Consider the following 24,061-nt stretch of genomic DNA (forward strand, 5'->3'; position numbering starts at 1 on the left):
AATGTGAACGGAATGGAGGAAGCAGGTAACAAGCACTGCATAAATAATAAAATAAGAAAATTTGCTATAAAGAGAGGCAGGGCAGGCAGGGAGCAGAGAGGGAAGGGGTAAAAGAAGGGAGGCGACACGTGTTCTTTGCTGAGACTAGCTTCTGTGTGTCTTTCGAGATGACTCTCCAGGCTCATTTCTCCCCTGAAAGTCTTCCCAGACTGCTGGCTCACACAGAGGGGGGGGCCCTCCCAGGTCTTCCTCAATGCTTGGTGTGAGGGGGTGGGGCTTGTGTTTGGCCTATGGCTGTTCTCTAATGATAGGAAAAGTAAAAGTTCATGATGCTTACACAGTGCTCCTGATGGTATTTTACTTCAGGATAACTGAAGGAGGGCAAGACTTAGAGCCAATGTTTTCTTAAAAGTTGGAATGCTCTTTTCTAGGTTGTTTGGTTCAGTGACTTTGGCCTAATTTCCAAAGTACATGTGCATTTTAGAAAATTATGGAAAACTGTGAAAATTATGAAGACATAAATATCTCTCTGCTAAACTTTAGCTACTGCAAATATATTTGCCGCAGAGCCTTTATGTGTGAATATGTACGTGTGTGTGTGTGCACGTGTGTGTGCGCATACACATATTGGATCATAATCGTCTTGCTGTCTTATAACTTTTCTTTACACAATAAAATACTGGAATATTTCCCCCTGTTTTTGAAGATTCTGAACACGTATTTATTATTAAGTATATGTGATACTGTGATTATAGTAAGAAATTATATTTGGTCTTCATCCAGTTCCCAGCACAGAGTGCCTAAGACCCTCAGGAATTTCTTCATTAGGGCAACAAAGTTTTCTTTTGTTATGTTAATGAGGTGACTCTTGGTTGGCACCTAAGGGTGGGGGCTGGTGGTCAGGAGAACCAAACACCCAATAAGAGTGAACTTTCAGTCCCACCCCTGGAATGGCCAATTATTTAATCAGTTGTGAGTATGTGATGAAGCCTCTATGAGAACCCCAAAAAACAAGGTTCGAAGAGCTTCCGGGGTGGTGAACACATCGGGGCTTGGGATGAGTGGTGTGCCTGGAGAGGGTATGGAAGCCCAGACATCTTGCCCTATGCATCGCTTCCATCGGGTTGTTCCTGAGGCAATGAAACAATAATCTAGAAAGGGAAATATTTCTCTGAGTTCTGAACCCAAGAAGGGGGTTGTTGGAACCTCCCAACTATAGCCAGTGGGTCAGAAGTGCTGTTGGCAATCTGGACTTGTGATTTGTGTCTGAGGTGGGGGGGGGGCATTCTTATGGGACTGAACCCTTAACATGTAGGATCTGACACTGCCTCCAGGTAGACAGTGTCAGAATTGAGTTGAATTGTAGAATACCCAGCTGGAGCTGGAGAATTGCTTGCCCACCGCCCCCCCCCGCCCCGCCCCAGCACATACATATACACATTGGAATTGGTACCAGAGTCATTAGTATAATATTCTTTACTATAATAGTCCTTAGAACTTAACCTGCAGGAATTCTTTGAGAACAGGGCTGAAGTTCATTTCCTCCAGGAAGACTTTTTTCTGCCACAGCCAGGCCTCTGCCAGCACCATCAAAGCCAGGAACCATGGCTCCAACAAACAAAGATTGCTTTATTTATTTTTTAAAAAATATTTTATTTATTTATTTGAAAGAGAGAGAGAGAGAGCACAGTGAGAGAGAAAGATAGAGCAGGAAGTGGGGGGACAGAGGTAGAAGGAGAGGGAGAAACAAATATCCTGCTGAGCAAGAAGCCTGATGTAGCATTTGATCCCAGGAGCCTGAGATCATGACCTGAGCTAAAGGCAGATGCTTAACCGATGGGCCACCCAGGCGCTCCAGAAGGATCGCTTTAGATAAAATTCTTGGCTTGAGGTTTTGTCCCCTTGACTCCGCAGATAGTAGAGCTGTGAGTTTTGAATGCAGTGAGTCAGATAGGGCTCACCATTTCAAGGACTGGGTTTCTTCCCACTTCCTCCTAGTAGCAAGGTCAAACATGTTCTTCTGGGAATGGGTAGAGTTCTGATTCACTGTGACACTGCAAACTTAGTCCTTTAGGGTCCCAGCCTTATGCAGAGCTGGGGAGGGGAGTGCTGGGGTCTCCTGGTAGACTCTCCACCCTGGGTTAGCCCCAGCTAAGCATTATCTTTAGTTGGTCCAGCCAGAGCAGCTGTCCGCTTTTGGAGCTAAGGCCTCCCAGACCATTCCTACTGGCCTCTTTGATTTAACTTACTTCTCCCACGCTCAGCAACACTTTGAAAACAAAGTTTATTATATTTTGTCTGGAAATTTGGGGTGGGAGGGTTGTTCTAGATGTCTAGCCCACCACAGTGTAAGAAATAGAGATGCCAGTAACATATTTAACATAATTCTCTATTTTGGGATGTTTAAGTTGTCTCTACTATTTTGCTATGGTGAGTAAAATTATAATGAGCATTCTTGTAGAGAAATCTTTGGAAATATCTCTGATTTATTCCTCTGTGTATTCATAGAAGCAGAATTGCTGGGTCAGTGAATATAGATACTTTAGGGATTTTGATAGATGGTGCCAAACTGTATTCCAGAAGGACTGAATGACATTGTACCCTCACAACAGTGCTGATTTATTTTAGGCCTCTAGAGGACATGACTGTATTCTTCTGAGGCCGGTATATGGCACAGACAGGAAGCCCAGGATGTCCTGGGTGGTACTTAAGTCTCAGATTTCTTTGTTTCTTGCTCAATGGAGATCTTCACTGACAGGAATCGAACTTCCCCCTTGGACTTCAAAAGAAAAAAAGGGTTAATCAGGCTTCATGAAAATGTCTGGAATGTAGCTCTCAGCATCTTCCTGGTTTCAGGAAGCCACTTCCGGCCAGGTGGGTGAAGTGGAGGAGTATGGGTAATGAGGGGTGATGCTGCAGAAAGGTCCAGCACCTCAGGCACGTTAGGAGAAATGCTTCTTTTGGAGGGAGAATCCAGAGTCTTTGGAGGCTGTAACTTCACTAAGCTCGGTATCCGTGACAGCTGGTTAACAACCGGCTGTCTCTTCTGTAGCAAAAGCAGAAACCCGCTTCTGGTCCGCACAGCTGGGGGATGAGACCCCAAGCATGTGGTTCTAGTTCAAAGGGCCTTGCCTTTGAAAACCATCAGGTTCCATTTTCTATCAGTTTGCGTTTGAGAATTTTATTTTGTAGAAATCGAATTCTGGCAGCACTCAAGACCCCATCAGAAAGCTCATGACAACGATTTTTAAGGGCCTTACTCTGAGTCAGTATTTATTACCGTCCCTAGGACACAGGCTTGCTTTAAAACTGGAGTTTTAGAACTTTGACTTAATCTAATATATATTTAAATACACACTTCTTCGTGTGTATTACAAAGGCATCATTTGGGCCCTCAGCAACCTGTTCTGAGAGCCCGGTTTTGTTCTGTGACTATGTATATACGTGCATGTGTGTTTTGCAACTGCAAATACTATACCCTCTCCGTGGGTTCAGGATGGGCATAGCAGAATAGTTAGATCACCGGGGCCAGAGATGGGCTCATGCCATCAACCAGGACCTGGCAGGAAGTAGAGTTCAGCTCTCGATGGTTCAAGAGGCGTTCATGAATGGACTGTTTGCAGAAGCATGGAAAGTGTTAAGGACATCACCAGAGGCTGATACTATGGGAAGTAGCTATAACCACTGCTAGTTTGAAGGGGCAAGGGAAGAAAATGGGGCACCAGACCCAGTGAGAGTTGGAATCATAAAGGAGAGTTCTGCAGACAGGAGTTACAGGGATGAGGGGACATGAGCCCTGCTACAAGCACAACTGATTTGGGACAGAGTGGAGCCTGACTTGTCTTTCCTCACCTGCAGCTGCCTTCCATTGGCTTCAAGAGTTAGATGCACGAGAGCTTGGGTGATTCAGTCCACTGGGTCAGTCACAGCAGGTGCAGAGAACTCTAGAGCATGGCTTTGAGGCCAGTGGATGGTTAGGTCTCTGAAGAGTCTTGTGAATGTGTTACACAGATGGTTTTATTTCATTGGTAGTACTCTAAATGGAGTCCTCTAAACCAGTGGAGTCTAACTTGGCCACGTTGAGCTGTGAACCAAGTACTTCCCTCCACCCCATTATTTGAACCTGCTTTGTACTGAATTATTCACACAGGTCAATTAATGATACTGATATCTGTATCCCAGTAACCTGAGTTACACCTGATGGGTTACAATATAGGGATTCTTCTGGGGAACAAATGATCTTTAGGACCCTGTCTGTCTGTAGGCAGTAGACAGTTGGGGAAGGGAGTCCTACAGAATCTGTGTGACCTGTCCAGGGTGATAGAGCTTAAACCCAGCTGAACCAGGACATCTAATGATTTGTGTGTGTTTTGAGAGATGGTTCACTTTTGGGTGCTGTGTAAATTTGGTATTTAATTAAGATAGCCTGCCAGATGACCTTGATGCCAGCCAGATTGAGAAGCTATTTGAGAGGTTCCAGAGATGCCCAGGTCTAGAACTCTACAGTGTGGTTCAGAGTTTGTCCGGGTGTAGAGCGTCAGTCTTGCAAGCTACTCTTTTGACAAAAAGTTTCTCTGCTCAAAAGAATTCTGGACAGCACTACATTCTGCATCTCCCTTCTGGAGATTCAAAATGCACTTGGCATATAAGGCCATATGAAGTCATCTGGTTTCCTGGACCATTTCAAGAGTGAGCTATTATTAAATGTATATTGAAGGGTATCATTTGTCTTTCCAACTAGTTATATAACCCTTCTATTTGGCCCTCAATGCCCAGGAGAGTGCATCTGTACAGTCCATAATCACAAAGAAAGCTCATTTAAGTCGCTCACGACCCTACCTCAAGACCTGAGTATGGTACAGACATTTCTCTATGCTTTTCTCATTTCCTAAGTTTGTAGCATAACATTTCATAAGGCCTACGTAGCATGTGTAGCTCTGCCTCTCTCTCTGTCCCTGCTCCCCCCCACCCCATTTCTTTTCTTTCCTCACCATCACTTTGGCTCCTCCCCAGGGTCCTGGGTTCATTGGGAGGAGGGGGAATTTGAGTTTTTGAGGTCTTAGCATCCTTTGAAGAAGAAAAAAATATGAAGAAATCCTTCATATTTTTTTTGAAAATTTTAGAAAAATGAAACTTCCTCTTGCTGGCTACTTTTCACAGCATAATTCAAGTGTGCTTCATGCTGACAAAGTCTGTTACAAAACTCTCAGTGAGAGGTGAGGAATGAGAAGGAAAAGGAAAGAAGCAATGAAGGGGAGAGAAGACTCCCATTTGCCACAATTATGTGCAAAGGAGGCAGCGAGTACTGTCTGTGTTTGCAGGGGATCTTCCGAGGCTAGCTGTGGTGTCTGGTTCACAGTCAGGTACTGAGCAGGCATTGGCCTCTGGTTACTCATTAGGTTTTGGAGGAGGAAGCAAAGATCCGTTCAGTGTTAGGTGTTAACGGTGCCGTGGCATGCAAACTACTGAGTTAAAGCCTCTTTCTTATTTTATTTGGAAAATCATCATAGGACATTTATATGGAAATAGATTTGTTCTTCACAGCTGTGATTTTCTGATGTTAAAATCCCCTGCCTGCAGTCCCGAGGAGCTTGAAGCCTTGGTTCTGAAATCCAAAACCAGATGCTGCTCATCTGGTTTCAGTTGTTGTTTCTGCATGAAAGGGCAAGAGAATCCATCAGGGGTTTTGAGCAAGCCAGTGATTGCTTATCATTTTGGCGGATGGCCAGGAAAAACTTTAGGGATGTTCCCCTTTCATTTATATGAAGTTGTTGAATGTAAGTGAGCCAGAAACTCAAGTTTAATTCACGTATTGTGGACAAAAATGTGACTAATCGGGATGACTGTATTTTCTCTGGAGTGGTTTGCACATTTTTTAAAAATCTAATTCTGATGACTTCATGAAAATGCAAATTGAATTGGAAGCAGCCAGAATCTACTCAACTGTCCAGAATATTTCACCATTTGGAAATTTTTTAGTCATCTCTTTTAAGAGAGTGTGTTCACTTTAATAACCAGAAGTCAGTATGTATCCTGTGACCATAATAGTTCCAGTCTGATGATCTTGATTTCTTTTTCTGCATCTACAACAAATGCTCAGAATAATGACTTAGATTCTTTTATTTACCTGTGGGATTTGACACTGAGTTTGTAATTTTTAGAGCAGACCTCCTTGAATGTGCAGATGGATTGCCTGGGGATATTGTTAAAGTGCAGATTCCAATTCATTGAATCTGGGATAAGCCCAGATTCTGATTTTTAGCAAATTGCTGGGTGAGGTTGGTGCTGCTGTGTGAAGATCCACTTTGAGTGGCAAGTTTTGAGAGAAGGAAATGTAAGTAGGATGAAAGGACTCCAAATAAGGAATCAATTTACCTATTGCTTAATACATTCATCAAGTTGACTAATTCTTGGAAGCAATGCAATAAGATTTGAAAGTGTTTATAGGTTCCTCCTTACAGTTAACCTGACATTGATATTGATCAGACTACAGTATGCTTTCTATTTTCTGACTAATCAGATATCAAGTATTATATATTATGGCTCTAACTGGTACACCCAGGAGCAGAAGGAAAAGTTTGCTTTGGAAAGCAAACTCATCTCTGAATCTTTTAACATAGAAGGCAGAGAAGTACTTCTAAAATACTGCATATAATAAAGTATGGAACCAGTGTCTCCCGTGAATCTAAAGGATTATCTCATGAATGTACAGTCTGTGGGGAGTGGTTTTATCCTAGAAACATGGCCAGTTATGTTTCCAGAAACACAGTCCTCCCTTCTTTCTGTGTTGGATTCTATTTTGTAGCTTCTGGGCTCCACACAAGAGACCCTCCGTTAAGACTTGATTGCTTGATGGATGTGGAGTAAGGCTTATGAACTAGTTGTTCATAGTCCTTGTCTTCTGTCACTGTGGTCAAGATTTACTAGGCACTAAGGTACTAAGGTCGAGGATTTTGAACAAAACAACCATTTCTGTAGGACAGAAATCAGCCATCCCATTTTTAGTTTTTCTATTCTGGAAGTTTGTCTTAATATCTCTAAAGAGCTTTGGTGTGGGATGTAGCATCCTTTTTTTTTTTTTAAATCCTCCTTTTCTCAAAATTGTTTTGGTTATTCTGTGTCTTTTACATGTCCAGATTAATTTTAGAATTAGTTTCTCCAAAGAAGCCTGCTAGGATCTGGTTGTGAATGTCTGGAATTCTCAGGGAGGAAATACGGACATCTGAAAACACCACCGATGAAACCGTGTTCTGACAACTCCTGGTTTAAAAGTCCTACCAACTCTTAAAAGGAAAAAACAACTTCTGCTTTTTGAGATGCATTCAGTTGAAGGCTGAAAACATCCTACTAAACACTTTTTAATGATAGTTATCCTTTGGCAACTATAGGGCTTATGTTCCTGGAAAGTGTTGTCGTTGGCAAAACCCCATTATTGTGGGCTTAGTATACTTAGACTTGCTTATTGTGCACATTGTTTCTGGTAGGATGAATTGTACTGGTTTGTTTTTAGATCATTCCTATGGGGTGACACACAGTGCTACTTTTTTAGAAGAGTGTTGGACTGTTGAATTCATTCAGGTTTTAGGATACTGGGAGATTTTAAGCTAGAAATTTTGAGATGCAAATTCTATTCCAGGATGCTCTGTGGAGAGGGTTAAGGGAAATAGGCAGGGGACGAGGGGATGGAAGGCCCTTGGGGCCAGCAGCAAAGGGGTGTTGGTGACGTCTTACTTCCTGGCCTGAAGTAGAAGAGGAGGGAGCCACTATGAAAACTCAGAGAGAGGAGATACTTGTTGGCGAGACCACCATTGAAGCTACTGCACCAGTGGGTGGTTGACAGAGAGTCAGGGAACTTGTGCCCCAGCCTGTCCCTTCTCCCACCCTTCCATCTCCTGCTGGGGCTTCCCCTTAGTTGGCTCCAGACAGAAGCCAGAGGGCCAGGGCAGGAGGCAGCCCCTGCAGATCCAGTTTCTACAGTTTCTAGAGCGCTGAGCAGGGTGACAAGGGCAGAGTGTGCATCTGGCTGGGTAAATGCAGAGTATGCATCACAGAAGTGTCTGCAAGTACAGTCATTCCCCCCACCCCCTGCCACCGTCCCCAATGCCAGGGGATGCCTGAAACCATGGATAATACAAACCCTGTATATACTATTTTCTTCCTTATTCATACATACCTTTGATAAAGTTTCATTTATAAATTGGTCACAGTAGGAGATTTACTGCAATAACATAATAAAATAGAACAATTATAATAGTATACTATCAGAAAACTTATATGAATGTGGTCTTTCTCTTACAAAGTATTGTGCTGTACTCCTCCTTCTTGTGGTGATGTGGGTGATAGAATGCCTGTGGGACAAGATGAAGGGGGAACGACGTAGGCGTTGTGCCGTAGCATTAGGCTACGACTGACCTTCTCTGACAGCATGTCCGAGGAAGATCGTCTTCTAGACTGTGGTTGGCCTCTGGTAACTGAAATTGGGGAAGACTAAACTGTGGATGGCGGTGGGGTGGGTGCTATATTTACTGATGGTGTGAACAGCTAGTGAAAGGCTTTTCCAGAAGCATATTTCACCGATGCAAGTCTTCTATGAATATCAGGGTCTCCAAAAGACAGTTGTGTTCTCCCCACCCATCCTGTCATATAATAATTCTCACTCACCAGACTGTTTCTAAAAACATCCCCCTGAAATAGCCTAAATGGCATGTAAGAGTCTGGTGATATAAGCCAACGCATAGTCTTAGTGTGATTTTGAAAAACTTCTACAAAATTTATATTCCACATCATAAAATATCCACGTTAAACCATAAGAACAAGGTAATTCTGGCTCAGGAAATGCCAAATTAAATCTGAAGAACAGGCTTTCTACAAAACTGGGCTTAATACTTTCTCTTCCTTAGTACGTTTCCTTCATGCTGATCAGCCATTAAAAATGGCTACAGAAAACAGAATCAATGCATAAAATGAAAATAAAGAAACACAGGCAAAAATTATTAGTGCTACATGATTCACTTTTCTTCTTTGTTTGTTTGTTTGTTCATAATTTCTTTGCTTGTGGTGATTGTGTGTTCTCTGTTGAGAAGTATTTTCAGCTCTGAGAGGCCGGGAGCAGGAGGCCGTGCTCTGACACAGGCAGGCTGTAGGCAGGCAGAGGGAGCAGCCTCTTTCTCACCCAAGTGCCCTCAGTACCTTATGTTGTCCCTCTGTTCCAGTGCTCTTTAAAGAAAGGTTATGAAGGCACTCAGAGTTCCTTCTTGAGCACCGATCTTTAGAAAACAACCATAGGAACAAACTGAACTGAAAACACCGTGTCCAGTCCTATGTTAGGACTCATTTCCAGAGAAGGGATGTTTGGTTTTCAGTCTATTAGGTATCCCCCCCCCCTTTTTTTTAAATTCCATTCAAACCTATAATCTGTATAAAATCTGGGTTTTAAACATCAAATTATTGTTACATTTGGAGCAATAAACATTAAAGATAGAACCACCAGTGAAATCATCTATTGGCTGCATATCCTGTTGGATGCATCCAAAATCCTTGGTGATGGTGAGCCTGGCATTTGGGGTATACTGCATGGCTTTGGGGGACCTTTAAAAACCTATAGTATTTTGGTGGCACTCCAATCTGTGATTATGAAGAACATGTTTTGAGACATTCTCTAAGTATCCAACAGCCTCTCTCTTTTTCTTCTTTCACAGTGTATTTGCAAGTAAGGAAAAGGCAAGTTACCAATAGTCATCATTTAATTAAAAAGGAAGTGAGTTTGCTTAAGAGAGTGAATAGCCTTTTTGATGTCACTCAGTGACCCCAGGTAGGACTACAATGAGAATTCCAGTACGAGGATTCTGGTCATACTATTCTTTCTAACAACAACAACAAAATGCTACACTTTTAAATAACTTTTAGTCTTGAAAATAAGACCTAAAAAGAGCCAGCTGCTCTTGGTATTAGCCCAGATTCTACCTTCAGTCCCTAGGCACAGATTTTCCTGATTCAGGAGATCATTAGCAGATCTGATGGTGGCATTTGGTCTTCTGGTTTGAACGAGAGTCACGTGGAAGAATTCCATTTCTTGCCACTCTCAAACTCTCCTCAGATGCTTCAGTAATATGGAGGAGTTGCTAATAAAGGCGGTTTCTAGGAACTTAGACATCTACTCTAGGCTACTCTTGGTTGCCTTGGCAATGTTGCTGACATACGTGTGTTTCTTAGAGTTGGAGAATTGCCCAAGAAGCATTTACTGAGCTGAAGAAAGAATTTCCAGCAAACCATGCTCTCAATGAAGATGGTTTCATAGTCTTCACAGTGTCCCATTAGCCATGAAAGATTCCTCTGTATTATAGAAGGCTGAAGATGTGACCTTGGCAGTATACTTCTCTCAGACTCTCATTTATTGGATGAGCAAGTTAGATTGCATGAAATCCGTGCTCCCTGTCAGCCTCTTCCCATTGTGATTTAAGATGAAGATATTAAATGAAAGAGAAGAAAAAGAATGAACCCTTACTAAATAAAAAGCATCTTTTGGAGTCAGGCATCAAATTAGGCTCTTTACTCATGTTCTCATTTAATCTTCCCAGATCTCGTCTGCTCCCTGTTCTAACGATGGGGAAACAGAAGCTTAATGACGTTAAGAGTTTTGCAGAGGTCACCCAGATTTCATAGGTGATCAAGTGAGATCCTGTTTGATTTGACTTGTGTCCTTATTTTCTTTCCACTGTGCCCATCTTGGAATTGAGAGCAGTGGCTCTTCATCTGATGGAAGCCATGAACCCCTTTGAATAAAAGACACATTTAAACTGTATCAGACATAAAATTTCGGTCATCCATGGACACCATGGAATCTTTCCATGGATAGAGGGCCCCTTGCCTCAAAAGAGGCCAGGGTCATCTTTGCTCTCCTCAAGGGAGACCCACAGTCCGTCTACATGTTACTCACTGTTCAAGTCTTATTTGAAGAGACTCTGTGTTGCTGTAATTGTTCCTTTATGTGTATCTTCATCAGACAAAGGGAAGGTTATCTCTAGAGAGCAGCTGTAGAATCCTCGGATCTCAAGATAGATGTGTGCATCAGGAGTCATCCATAGACCCCTACTCTCAGGTCATTCAAGATTGTCCAGTATCATGTGTTAGGAGGTCAGTGATTCTAATAGGTAACATTCTTAAGCCCTTATTGCTAGAAATAGAAGTAAAAGTTTTACATGTATCTTACCATTTAATTTGCAAACCATCTGAGTTAGGTGTGAGTAGTATCCTTAATTTACAGATGTGAAGGTGACCACAGAAAGATGAAGAGCCTTGCCCAGGGCACACTCCAAGGGAAGGGGCTGGGGGTGAACCTGCCCCATTCCTACCCACCATATTAGCTCTCTTTTCTTCTCCAACTTCTCCAAAACCAGAGAATTCACATGCTAATGGAGCTTATATCTGAGCAAATCAATCAAGAATTACTTCCCTCCCACCAACTGAATTCCTTCCTCTTTTAAATTTGATTATTTTCTCTTAGGAGCAGGCTGGTACAGTTAAGGAGAACCTCCCTACAAATAATCAAGGGATTTTATATTCATATGTAATTCCTCACCTGTTTTTGTAGTAAAGATCCGAGAGGCCCATATCATGAAGAGAGAAGAAACTGTTCCCCAAATTGTGCTCCAGTGAATAGTAACCTTCTAAGAGGTTAACAAGTACATGTGGGAAACACAGGGTTGAATAATGTTAAATGCAGGGTTTTTTAAATTGCATTACTTCTTGGAGACTTTAATATGCTTATACTGGAAAATTATGAAAGGTTTAGGATTGTGTTAGTGAGGTACAGTTGACTGTTGTCCAGTGTATTTAATATTCATTCAACATTCCTTATTGCCTGTATATGTCATTTCTTTGAATTTTTCCTGGAACTGGTAACATCTTAGCAGTTCTCTCATTAAATACTGAATTAAAAATTAATCTTTGACACGTGTTCATGTTGTGTTTTTATGGGCACTATGATTTTTCCCTTTTTTAACCTTTAACTATATTGTTTGATATTCTTTAGAGGGATATATAATACTTGGTATTTTTCTGATGGATTTAACCCTGAATTTTTTTTTAAAATTTTTTTAATGGAGATTTCTGAGATTATGTCCCATGGAATACTCTTTGGGAAATACCACTTTAGAAAGAACAGGGTGAATCAAAAGGATAGCTGAAAACCAAACCCCAGCCTATGTAGATTTATAACACATAAATTTAGAACATCCCTATGGGATACAAAGGGGGCAGGCATTCTTATTCTGAGAGTAGGCCTTATTCACATGGTATACAAAACAGATAAGCAATTATTTCAAATTCCCACAAAGAGACAGGGCTCTCATTCCCATCCATTACCAACGATTTTAGTCCAGGGCCTCAACACACTGCCTTAGTGAGGGTTTTTCTCAGCTATACCTGAGTTTGCCCATCTCAACCCTTGAATTTACCTCTTGAAATTTAGGAGAAAGATTGTTGATAAGGTAGAACAAAACTTCCAAAAATCTTTCCTGTGATTTTTAATCAGTTACCAATCCACTAGGGCATGTAAGCTTTGTTGACAGCGCGAGAAAGAAATTGGCAGCACTTGGGGGAAACTGTGTTTTGTGATGCCAGGATTATGGGCTGCAAGGAACTCATGAAGGTGAGTGGTGTCAAGAGTGGGACCTTTAGTGCTGAAGTGTCGGAAGAGGTGTCAGAGAGGACCTGGGTTATCTGGATTGTCTCTCTCGGAGCTTGTCACTTGTCCTAATGGAAGGATTTTGTCTTGACATCTGTGGAATAAGTGAGGTGGTTTCATCTTGTTCTTCTGTACCACCTCTGCTTTAGTGAGTTACTCTGTGCCCTAATCTTAAAAGGAGGTAATGTCTTCCCAGGCCTTTGGCTAGTCAGAAGCAAATTGGATGGTTTCTGCCTAAGTGAGGATAGAACAGGGGAAGGCATTTTGTACAACCTGTGGACGTCGCTCACAGTCTATGGGTAAATGTAATAACCTATTTTGGATTGAGATGGTGTCAAATGGCTTTTATTTAGCAAAAATATGGATCTAGCTGTTATTGTATGAGCATTCCTGACAATGTGATACAGTCAGTGGGGGTGGAGGAGAATGTCTTAGCTCTCCAGGGAAGAATATGGCCACCAGGCCATGTTTCTTTCCCCTGTTGCTGTCTTTAGGGCATTATCACCTAGTGGTGAGAAGTAGACTTGAATCAACCTGTCTGCCTGGAATCCTGGCGCAGTTATATGCCAGCTTTGTCACTGGCCATTACTCCAAATTTCAGTGCTCTCTTTGGTAATGTGAAGATAAACATCGTAACCTAACTCATAAGATTGTTGGAAAGATTAAATTCATTTTTAGATATAATGCATACAGAACTTTGGTATATTTTAAATTTCCATAGATATAGCTAATATATTAGGGAATTACAGAGCTATTAGGGTGGGGCATTTTCACAAAAGGAGGAGAAACCAGCACATTTCCTTTCTTTCTTCTCTGTACTCCTTGTCATTGGTTTCATACCCATCCACACCGAAAGCCAGTCCCCTCTTGACTTGGGCAGTTTATAGCCCTAACTGAAATCCTGAACTCCTGGGTAGAGCTTTGTGAACTCTTTGTTCTACCTAAGCCAACATCTTCCATGTTTGTAGTGTAAGTCTGTGTTTTCATGTTGCTGGTTCATCTTCTGCTGGTCCAGTGGGTAACTGAGGTCAGCAAGACTGAGGAGTGCGTATAAAGGGATCAGGAAGAGAACTGCTCCCTGGAGTACTGCCTGGGTGTAGAGCCCTCCCTGGCTCCCCTAACCACATGCATTTTAGCAGCTCTTCTGTGGGTGGTTCGCCACAGTTTCAGTAGACATGGGTCTACTGACCCATGGACAGGGGTCAATGGGGGAATATCTTCCTCTGGATAAGGAGCAGGAGGATTAATTTAAATGACATAATGTGGTTGGAGAGTTTTGTATTACCCCGTGCACTATTGGCATGTCCTTGATGGGGTTGCCGCTGAATAGGAAAAATCTAGTCTCTCTCAGACGGTCAAGGTGACTCAAGGGCTTTAGTACAAATCTGTGTTGCTGAATTTTGGTGTCAATGCTGTGTTCTCTGTTGGATACTGGAAGTATCCGGTTTCCTAGAAATGCAGCTCAGAGACATGGAGGCTAACCCAGAGGGAGAGAACAGGTACCTTGAGAAGAGAAGGGCCTTGGATGCCAGGGGCCAGAATCCATTCATCCTTCCTCGATCAGTAGTCCTCAAGCTATTTTTTTCCACTAAGAATTATTTTTTCAATTTGGAGAACTAAGATGTCCCAGCTTTCAATGTTGGGAAGTAGAGAGGGAACAGACTTCAGGAGCATGATATCTGGCCAGGTCGATGCATGACTGAAAAGAGCTTGGCTGCTGCTTACTGTATCTGCATTCTGGGCGCCCTTCTCACTTACCTCTTTTTCCCTCCTAGGCTCCAGAACTTTCTTCCCCCCACTGCATTCTAATTCCCAGTTGGCTCTGTCACACCTAGCATAAACCTGCTCCTGTGTGAGATGTGTACTTTCTCTCTACCATATGTTATCGTCAAACTTCTGAAGTCTGACATTCACTCAAATGGACAAAAGGCTGGGAACATGCCCTCTCTCACCTATTTTTGCTTACCTCCCCAACAATGTTTCCCAGAATTAGAGGAAGGCCCCTGCCAGCCTCTGAAAGGCTTAGAGGCCACGATGGCTAATGTATTACTGGAAACTGCCAGAGCAAGGGGTAGATGCCGTGACGACGCAGACATAAATCTGCAAAGGGCCAGGTAGAGGGCAAAGTGCAGGATCTTGACTGGTACGTGAACCACACCAAAGGGTGATTCATCTTGTTCCTTTCAAGTTAGGGCACCTTAATGCTACTTCTTTAAGTCTTGGAAACACAATCAGAAGGAGGTCAAAGGTCTAGGACCCTGAAGTTTGGCACACAGTGCAGTGCCTGCCCATAGAACCCTAAAGCACAGGTGGTTACCCTGCATTTGCATGGACCTGATGGCTTCCTTCCAGTGTCAGGTGGTGGAACTTGCAGAGGCAGAGCAAGCCCTTCGTAAATGCCCTCTGAACGTGCACATGGACATGTGAGTGTCTGGACAGATGAGTGAATGAATCATGTGCACATGGGCCGGGGTGGGGGGTGGGATAGACTAACTCTTCATGTCTTATTCAGATAAGAAGAGACCCTGCTCAAAAAAAAAAAAAAAAAAAAAAAAAAAAACAAAAAAAAGAAGAGACCCTGCTCATCCCATGCAGTTGACTGGTCGAGTGAACGAATAATGTATACATAATTTTATCTCCTCCTCCCACTCCTCCCTCCTCCCTCTCCTCCTCCCCCTCCTCCCTCTCCTCCTCCCCCTCCTCCCTTCTCCCTCTCCCTCCTCCTCTTCCTCCCCCTCCCCCGCCCCCAGCCTCCTCCTCCACCTCCACCTCTAATACAGAGAGTGTGAAGAGAGGGGTGCCCCCTTGTTCAGAGAGGACTGTGTTGTGCAGTTCTCTCCTTGACTTTTAGAGTCTGATGTAAGGAAGCATGAATCCCGCAGACTTAGAAGTTTGTCCAGTCTGATCCCTCATCCAAAGCCTGAATCTTTCTCAGGAATCCCAGTGGCCCATCCTGCAGAGTTCTTTTAACCATTCCTGTTGAAGTACCTGTGGTCTTCATCCTTTCCTTGTACTAGCTCCTTCACATCTCATCATTTCCATGTGCAATGGAAGATAGTAAAGTTTTTCTTTGCCTTAAAATGCCAGCTACCTTTTTTGAAAGCCACCAACATAGCATTCCACTCCTAATTTAAAAATATGAAAAGAGGGCAATTCTTCTGTTCCTATTATAGCAGTCAGTCAGTACTTATTTGCTCTGGACTATGAGAATTTGAACCTTGATCGAAATAGTAGATTTACAGTATGGTGAAACTGCCCACATCAAAGAGTTCTGAATTTTTAGGGACCTTACTTGACCACTTTGTGAACAATTAACATTTCATGAATAATTAACAATTAATTGAACAATTCTAGAAAATCGCTCTAAAAAAAGAACGTGAGGGGCGCCTGGGTGGCTCAGTGGGTTAAAGCCTCTGCCTTCAGCTCAGGTCATGATCCCAGGGTCCTGGGATCGAGCCCCACATGGGGCTCTCTGCCCAGCAGGGAGCCTGCTTCCTTTCCTCTCTCTCTCTCTCTGCCTGCCTCTCTGCCTACTTTTGATCTCTGTCTGTCAAATAAATAAATAAAATCTTTAAAAGGGAAAAAAAAAAAAAAGAACGTGAGATTCCCATGTTTGGAGGAGCCCGTGCAAACTGTGCTGGGGAACTGACTGCTTTAGGAGACACTTGAAAGATTTATTAGTGGAAATATTCTGAGCTACCATATTCCTGCTTTTCCTTCCTATTTAATTTTTCATTTGCCTGGTCCATGCTGTCTTTTGTGATCAGATCAGAATTTCTTCTTTTTTTTCTTTTTCTTTTTTTGTTATGTTCAGTTAGTCACTGTATAGTTCATCATTAGTTTTGATGTAGTGTTCAGTGATTCATTAGTTACTATAGCATCCAGTGCTCATCACAACATGTGCCCCCCTCAGTACTCATCACCCGGTTACCCCCTCCTTTCTGAGACCCTCGGTTTGTTTCCCGGGGTCCAGATCAGAACTTCTGAACCTCAGGCCTGAGGTGGGAGCATGAAGCAGCCAGACTTATGGGGATGATTCAGAATCTCACCTTCAGAAAGGCAGTTTGAAAAAGCTTATTCAACTTAGAATGGAATTTTACATTTGAAAACAGCAGCAAGGAAAGTGACAAGAAAGCCTATTGTTTCAAAATAGTAAAGTGTCAGTGCAAATGAAACTGACCTAAAGCAAAATGCATGAGCACAGAATTGTCTGCCCTTTGCCTGTTGGTGGAAGATGTTATTGCATTGTCAGAAATATCAGATACATGAATGTATAGTAATTGTCCTGTAACATCAGTGGTGCGAAACCGTTCAGGCTTAGTTGCTATTTTTGAGGTGGCCCTGGATAGGGAATGCGAGAGGCCACCTAAGCTGGAAACTCATTGTAAAATATGGTGACAGAAAACAAGGTAGAAGATATTCTTAATCCTCTCAGTTCCAGGTTTCAGTATTTTTGTTGCCATAAGGTACTTTTGCTGTAGCAGATCAATTTTACCCCAGGTTTTGAGGCTGCTGGAGAAAAATGACAAAACTGCTGAAATGAGTTTTCTAGCTGGGCCTTCAATTTCATCCAAAGTCCTGATGCATGTTTCTGGTTCTTAACTTTCCTAACCCCACATCGGAACCATTTCCCTCCCTGGCGTCTTAACCACAACCTAAGTTCCAACAGCTGTCAGCAGAAACCCGAGGTCATCCTCGCATTGTCTCTGTCCCTACCTTGTCCATCTAGTAAGCCAGTAAGTACTTCTTAAGGGTCTGTCCCATCTGTCTCCTAGCTTAGGCTCAGTCATGTTGCCTGTGTAGTCTCTTAACCGGTCCCACCGTCTCTTAATCTGTCCTATCACTGTCACCCAGGTGCACAGGTCTAATCAGGTGTCCCCTTCCAGGGAAACACCTCATTGGCTCACCGTCATCTACAGGAGAAAATTACAGTCTTTAGTTGTGCAGACTAATCCCCTCTGTAATCTGCCATCTTCCTCCCACACCAGCCTTGTCCCCACCAGCTCCCCTTCTGGCACCTCGTGCCTCGGCACCACCACTCTCCTGGTCCCTAGATTTGGCCCCTCTTGCGGTACCTTGCATGGAGTTTGTCATGCAGTTTGTCATGCAGTCTCCATTACGTCCGCTTCCGCTGGAGATCGAAGTGAATAGACTTTCTTCTCTGCCTTCATGGTGATTTGCGTTCTTTTGTAGGGTAAACTTGATACACTTGATAAAGTTGATACACTCAAACCTGATACATTTATTATGGCTTTGAGAATTAGAAGATACCCGAAATGAGAATTCAAATTTGAATTAGAAGATATTTATTTTGTTCACCTGTTTGATGAATAAATCTTCTCTGGTACCTGTAACTACTGCTTCAAACGCTCAGATAATGGCTAGGACAGTGAACTTATTACTTCTACCAACAAACTATTTAGTTTCCAGAAAACTTTGATAAATTTGTGCAAAATGTTTTATATCTAGCTTTTACCTACTGATGCTAGTTCTCAATCTTGGTTTCTGATGGAACAAGTCTGATCCTTTTTTACCACCTCCTTTACCCTTCAGTCTTTGAAGACAACTGCACTCTAGTTACATCAAAATTTCCTCTTACCTCAGGGAATCAATTCTCTCTGCTTTTTGGGGATTGCCTTTAGCTGGTTCCAGGCTGGCTGTGACTCTCTGTGCTTACCACCTTGTCCATGGCAAGGAACCCTGCAGTCCTGCTCTCCCACTTGCTCTCTTGTGGCCTGAGGAGCTTTCCAGCAACATCACGTTGTTGACTCGTATTGAGTATCTGCAAAAGTCATCCCTTATTTCTCCCAAAGGGTCGAAGCGACATATTCCTAGCATCCATTCTGTTGATGTTGGTTGAAAGTTGATATCATAAAGTCAGTACTTGTACAATTTACATTTTTGACCGAAATTTTATCCCTGTTGAATATCATCTTGCAGGAGAAGGTCTTTTTGTGAATCCTGATTCTCATTGTGTGATACATCCAATATCCACCCCCCCCTCCAGCTTTTTGTCAGTGTAAGTTTACGCTGCTGATGCAATTAAAATAGGAGTGAGTAGGCTCCATGAGGATCAGCTGAAGTAATAGAATCCCCCATTACAGTGACTGGCATGAGAAAGTCCTTAGCAAAGTCCACACCTTTTGCTGCCCCTGACCCATGCCTTTCTCATCTCTCCTCTGGCTGCTGCCATCAAGATGTGGGTGTGCTGTAACTTACAGAGGTCTGGGTCCTTCACTGCAGTCTTTAGAAGAGAGAGTGTAGGCTTGTAGGCTTACGGTGTCATCCAATTATAATTCTATCTCTCTCGACACCTAGGAGCAGTTTTTTGGGTCATTTTTTCTACTTTAATTACATGAACAATTTCTAGAAATATGAAATGCAAGGTGTCATGATTTAAAATTTAAATAACAGACTTTCAGCAAAGGGTCTGTGAAGAATCCCCTTCCCAGTGGTAGATATGCACCCTCGAAGATGGGTCTTAGAGTATTATGGCCTCCAGGAATCTCAGATGAGAATGACAGGATGTGTAAATCCCACTTGCTTCCCATGAGAAGGACAGGCTATCTGTGGGTGGGGACAGGGGTACCAGCCTCAAAAAGGGAATTTTCCAGCAGGTTTCCGGTAAGCTGCTTACTCTGTCTTATTTCCTCAGCTGCTATATGGATGGAATAAGAAGCAGCTATGAGTGTTGTGAGAATGAAAGACATAAAATGTAAATCACTCTCTGAGGTTTCAGGTGCATAGTGGAGGCTCCGTAAACATCTTTTTCTTTTCTCCCACTCCTGAGATCATAGTGCCTTTGCACTGCGTGGAAAGTGGTGGGGTCGAGGTTGCTTGCTCAGGAAAAATTGACAGCCTTTCTTGGCTTTTGGGAACTGCTGCCAATAGATGCGGTGTTGACACTACTCAGAGATTTACCTGCCCTAGAGTAGCCAAACATTGATGAAATAGTAAATGTTAAGAATCAGGAGGGAAGGTCACATAGTTAATGCTAGGTACCTCCCCTGCTACTCTTAGTGTTTATGTGTGTGGCAAGAGGTCCTTTGGGAGACCTGGCTTCAAAATGAAATTTTTTTTAAAAGATAGAATAAAGAAGCTATTGAATGACTTCTTAAAGTTATTTTTACTTTGGAACAAAAAAATACAGGAGTGGATTGGGGGGGAGATCGTATAACAAGGTCAAGAATCCCTATGTCGTTGAATTTCCTTCTTTAGCAAGTGTGGCCTATGCGATTTTGATTTGCCCTCTCTCTCTTATCACAATGGTAACAACAAAAATAATAGTAACAATATCTTGCATTTACAACACACTTCTAAGATGATCTTGTTGTTACAGTTTTTCAAAAGTTAAGGACAACATTTTCATATAAATAATTTTCAACTCATTAAGGCAGTGTTTATGGAGTTTTTTAAAATTCTCGAATGACCTGGTGTTTTAGAACCCAGATGTGGGACTGTTGAATAGAGAGCCCAGTTATGGCTCTCAGGATCCTTCTACTCTGTCCCCAAGTAACTTTCTGCTCTCTCTCGAAGAACTCCTTCTCCTAGAACCCCATCTGGTGCTTTAGGAAGGCAGAACACCTCCTGCCCAGTACCACAATATATAATGATTTTTCCAGTGATCTCTGCTGAGGCTGCTTCTTTGGCTGGAATGTAGTCAGCCACATTCCTGTCTGGTAGGGTTTCCAGCACAATTTGAATAAGCTCCACACAGCATTCCCTAATGCTCTGGATTACTAATATCCAGTCTCTATTCAGGGCCTCTTTGAGCTTTTAGGGAGTTGAAAGGCATATTGGAGGGTGGTGGGGGAGAGTTTGCCATGGGCCTGTCTCCATTAATTCTAATACCATCCCTATAAAGTAGGTAATTCTTCAGGGGCATAACCTTGGTTTACTGTTTAACAAACAACTGTGTACCTGTTATGCATTGAACATTGTACCAGATGTTTTGGACAAGAAGACAAGACAGAGCTTTGCCTCTGCCTACTGGAGGAAGCAGATATGTAAGTCGATGAATGCAATGTAGCATTACATTGCTCAGCCTGTGGGTTGCTGAACTTGGTTAAAATCCAAGTCTGATCGACCCCAAGCCGTCAAGCCTAGATGCTTCCAGGACAGAAAAACTGGCTATGCTGAGTGGTGTCTCCTCAAAAGAGCAAAGCAGCAGCCTTGTTCTGCCTGTTATTTGAAGATATTGAATCAAACTGTTTTGTTTTATTTGCCATCTAGGTCCTTCAGAAGCTTGGGAAAGCTGATGAGACAAAAGATGAGCAGTTTGAAGAATATGTCCAGAACTTCAAACGGCAAGAGGTAAGTACAGTTATCTGGTTTCTGGAAGGGGAAACGGGTTGACTGTATTTGTGTTTTAGTATTTAACTAAAATGTGTTAAGGTGGAAGGAAGAAACTTTGTTTGGGGTTGTCATTAACCCGAGGGTGACACTTGCTAATTCTGTAGGCTTTCTTATGACAGGTGAAGGAAGAGGCAGTAGGTGCCACGGGAAGATCATTTGTGTTTTAGACTCTCAGGAGATTAAGACTTGGCTTGACTGGAGCTCTTTAGTACAGATTATTGATCTAAAGGAAAGATGCTGTTTTGGGTGATTTATAGTCTTAGTATAGTGCAGTATTAGGGAAACAGGAATTAGATACTTCTGGCACAATTATTTAAATTGCTTCATGCTTCAAGATCATGCATTCTTAACAGCAGTTATATCTCCCCTAAGGGGGTGAAAATTGGTTCTTTGTAGATAAAAGAAATTGTACTCTTTATATAGTATGTCCATGGTATTAAAATTTCATGGGGGTGTGTGATGAGGAAGAAAATGTCTACAAAGCTCCTTGAGGGGAGTGATAATGAAGAAGAAGGTTGAGACACATGGTTTGTGATGTTTGGTCGTTTAATGGGCTGCTATGTGTTCAACAGACACATGCATAAGGAAGCAAACTCGTTTCTAATTTATCTGTTCATATCTCTAAGGCTTGGATAACCGGCCAGAGTGTGCATGAGGGTCAAAGTGGGGGGAGGTGTAAGTGGGGCTCTCTACGGTTAGAAGCCTCTAATCTGGAGGTCATAATAGAGGTTGGGTGGGAAGAAGGCTGGGACAGCAGGCTCTGGCAAATAGGATTTGGACATGGGGATGATGTGAGGGCACGGATTTATCTTTCCTGGTGTCATTGGAGCTACCAGTGTCCACAGGATATTGTGGCCTTGGGGATGACAGTCAGTAATGTCAGATCCTCATGGGTTTCATTTTGTCCCCTTCGTTCCTGTTTGCAGATCTCAAATCCTGAAGATTTCTTTCTTCCATATTGGGCCAGAGCCCCTACTATTTGTCTCACTGAAGACATGCTATTTCTTTCCTTCACTGACACGGGGTGATAAAATCCAGCAGATATGGAGCCAAGTAGCCCAGGCTCCGCCAGAACACAGTCCTGAATACCTCCCACTTCATCCCAAGAGTAGGAGTGGACATGTGTAGATAGGTACTCGGTTTATACTGTGAGTGGTAGCCATCATGTTCTGCCTGAAAATGAGGAAGGAGAGAAGGGAGTTGGAGAAGAGAACAGTGATGCTGAAATAGATCCTGTCCAGGAAACAGTACTGTGGAGAGATTTGGCTTAATGAGGTAGAAGAGAGAATTCTAGAGAAATGTGAGCTCCAGGCCTGTAGACTATGCTGTCCCCCAGTCTCCTCCAGGACAGATTGTCCATGTCTCCTTCCACTCTCATTCTGTGAGTTTTTGTACGTTCTCTCATGCCTTTGGATAACTTTCGTATATATCACTGTCTGCAGTCAAATGCTCTTCCACTGAGCTATACCCCCTACATCACTGTCTGGATTGCAGCAACTTCACACAGGGAAACTTGTCAGTCTCTGCCCTATTACTTTGCAGGGTGATTCCAAATATCTGCTTAAAGGGATTCGAGTTAGATAGAAAGGATTCATGTCTGTAGTTTTACGTGCTTCTTGAGGATTTACATTCTTCTCTTCCTGTCTGGTGTGTCTCTGTGGAGCTAATTAGGTCTTTGCTCTTGGTTCCCCCCCCCCCCGTATCACTCTTATGGTGTTTTAATATTGTTAGCACCCCAGAAGGCTAACCTTGGGAAGCATCGAGTTCAGAAAAGACTTCGTGACTAGGAAGCATTTTGCATTTTCCAATTTCAGTGAATTCTCATTGGCCTTTTTTTTTTTTTTAACTTGTTGACTGAACCAGGTGAGAATTGTTTATTTAGTGTTAGCACTAAAGAAAAGTATGATTGTTTAAATCATCAACTTCCACCAGTTAAAAGACCTGTGCCACCAGCAGCAGCAGCCTGGCTGACCTTGTAATGTTGCTGTGCCATCCATTCCCATCACTAGACACATTTTCAAATGTTATAGAGCAAATGGTGTACTATCATTTTTGAAGACCCAACACTTTGGTCCTTACCAAGAATATTAGAAGATTTCAAGAACGGGGTAAAACTTCAAAATCTGGGGAAGTTGGAACAAACAGGTCTACTTTATAAGAGTGAAACAAGCAGAATGGAAATGTAGGAATAGTATTTCTCAAAGAGTATCTTGACCCCCCTCTTTGACTCCCTTTGAAACATTTTTGCACCAAAACATCTTGGATTTGCACATACTCATTCTGATGTTTATCTGTTTGTTTCTTTTAATCAGAAGACATAAATGTATAGTTCTTTTAGTGCAGTAAGGAGGGATGATGGTATCTTAACCCTGTCTATATAGTAGAGGGAGAGAAGGAGAAAAGGAATGGACAGGAGGGAGGGAAGAGAGTGATTTATCAATTTTCTGTAAAAACATACTAATGATTGAGAAGAGTGGCGAGAGGATGAATGTATTAATACTCTGCAGAAGGGAAAAGGTATCCTTTTAAGCCTCAATATGTATTGGTAACCAATTCACATTTGTTGGTTATGTTGAGAAAGGTGTTTCTACATTTGCTTGTGCAGAAACATTAACCTAGAAAGGAGGGTCTGCTTAGATTGTAGTAACCTCTACAAGGCCTATTACTTTTAGTGTTCATGTAAAGGTGAATCGTTACTCTAAAGGCAGAAGGCATCATCTAAAAGCAACAGACTCTAAAGATATTATCTGACCCAGGAAATCTAGATTTCATCTCTTTTCTGTGACAATGTATTTTTCAAATCCAAAAAGATACTATATAGAGTATCAGATGAACTCTGTTTGGATTTGTGCATTATATTATAGTCACCTGATCATGTTCAATTCATACTTCATCCAAAGTGGATTGTTCTTGAATGTTCTAGGAAGTAATCAAACATCTTGGGCCCAGGTGATTTTGCTTTTAAATTCCCTTTAGTAAAATCATGAAAGCCTCACAGTGATTGATGGAAACGAAGGTGGC

The 24,061-nt window shown here is 42.4% G+C and overlaps 1 protein-coding gene across 1 annotated transcript in view; it reads left to right on the forward strand.

The window, feature by feature from the left end:
- The window catches only part of AMPH (amphiphysin), a gene marked incomplete at its 5' end in the record, with an annotated part of 245,667 nt that overhangs the window by 80,662 nt on the left and 140,944 nt on the right, over positions 1–24,061 (forward strand). The window contains one exon of the mRNA XM_080818126.1: positions 20,918–20,998. Within this exon, the coding sequence (XP_080674252.1) occupies positions 20,918–20,998 (81 nt within the window). The remainder of the gene's footprint in view (positions 1–20,917; positions 20,999–24,061) is intronic.

Source organism: Martes martes (assembly GCF_963455335.1).
Source record: "Martes martes genome assembly, chromosome: 11".
NCBI lineage: Eukaryota > Metazoa > Chordata > Mammalia > Carnivora > Mustelidae > Martes > Martes martes.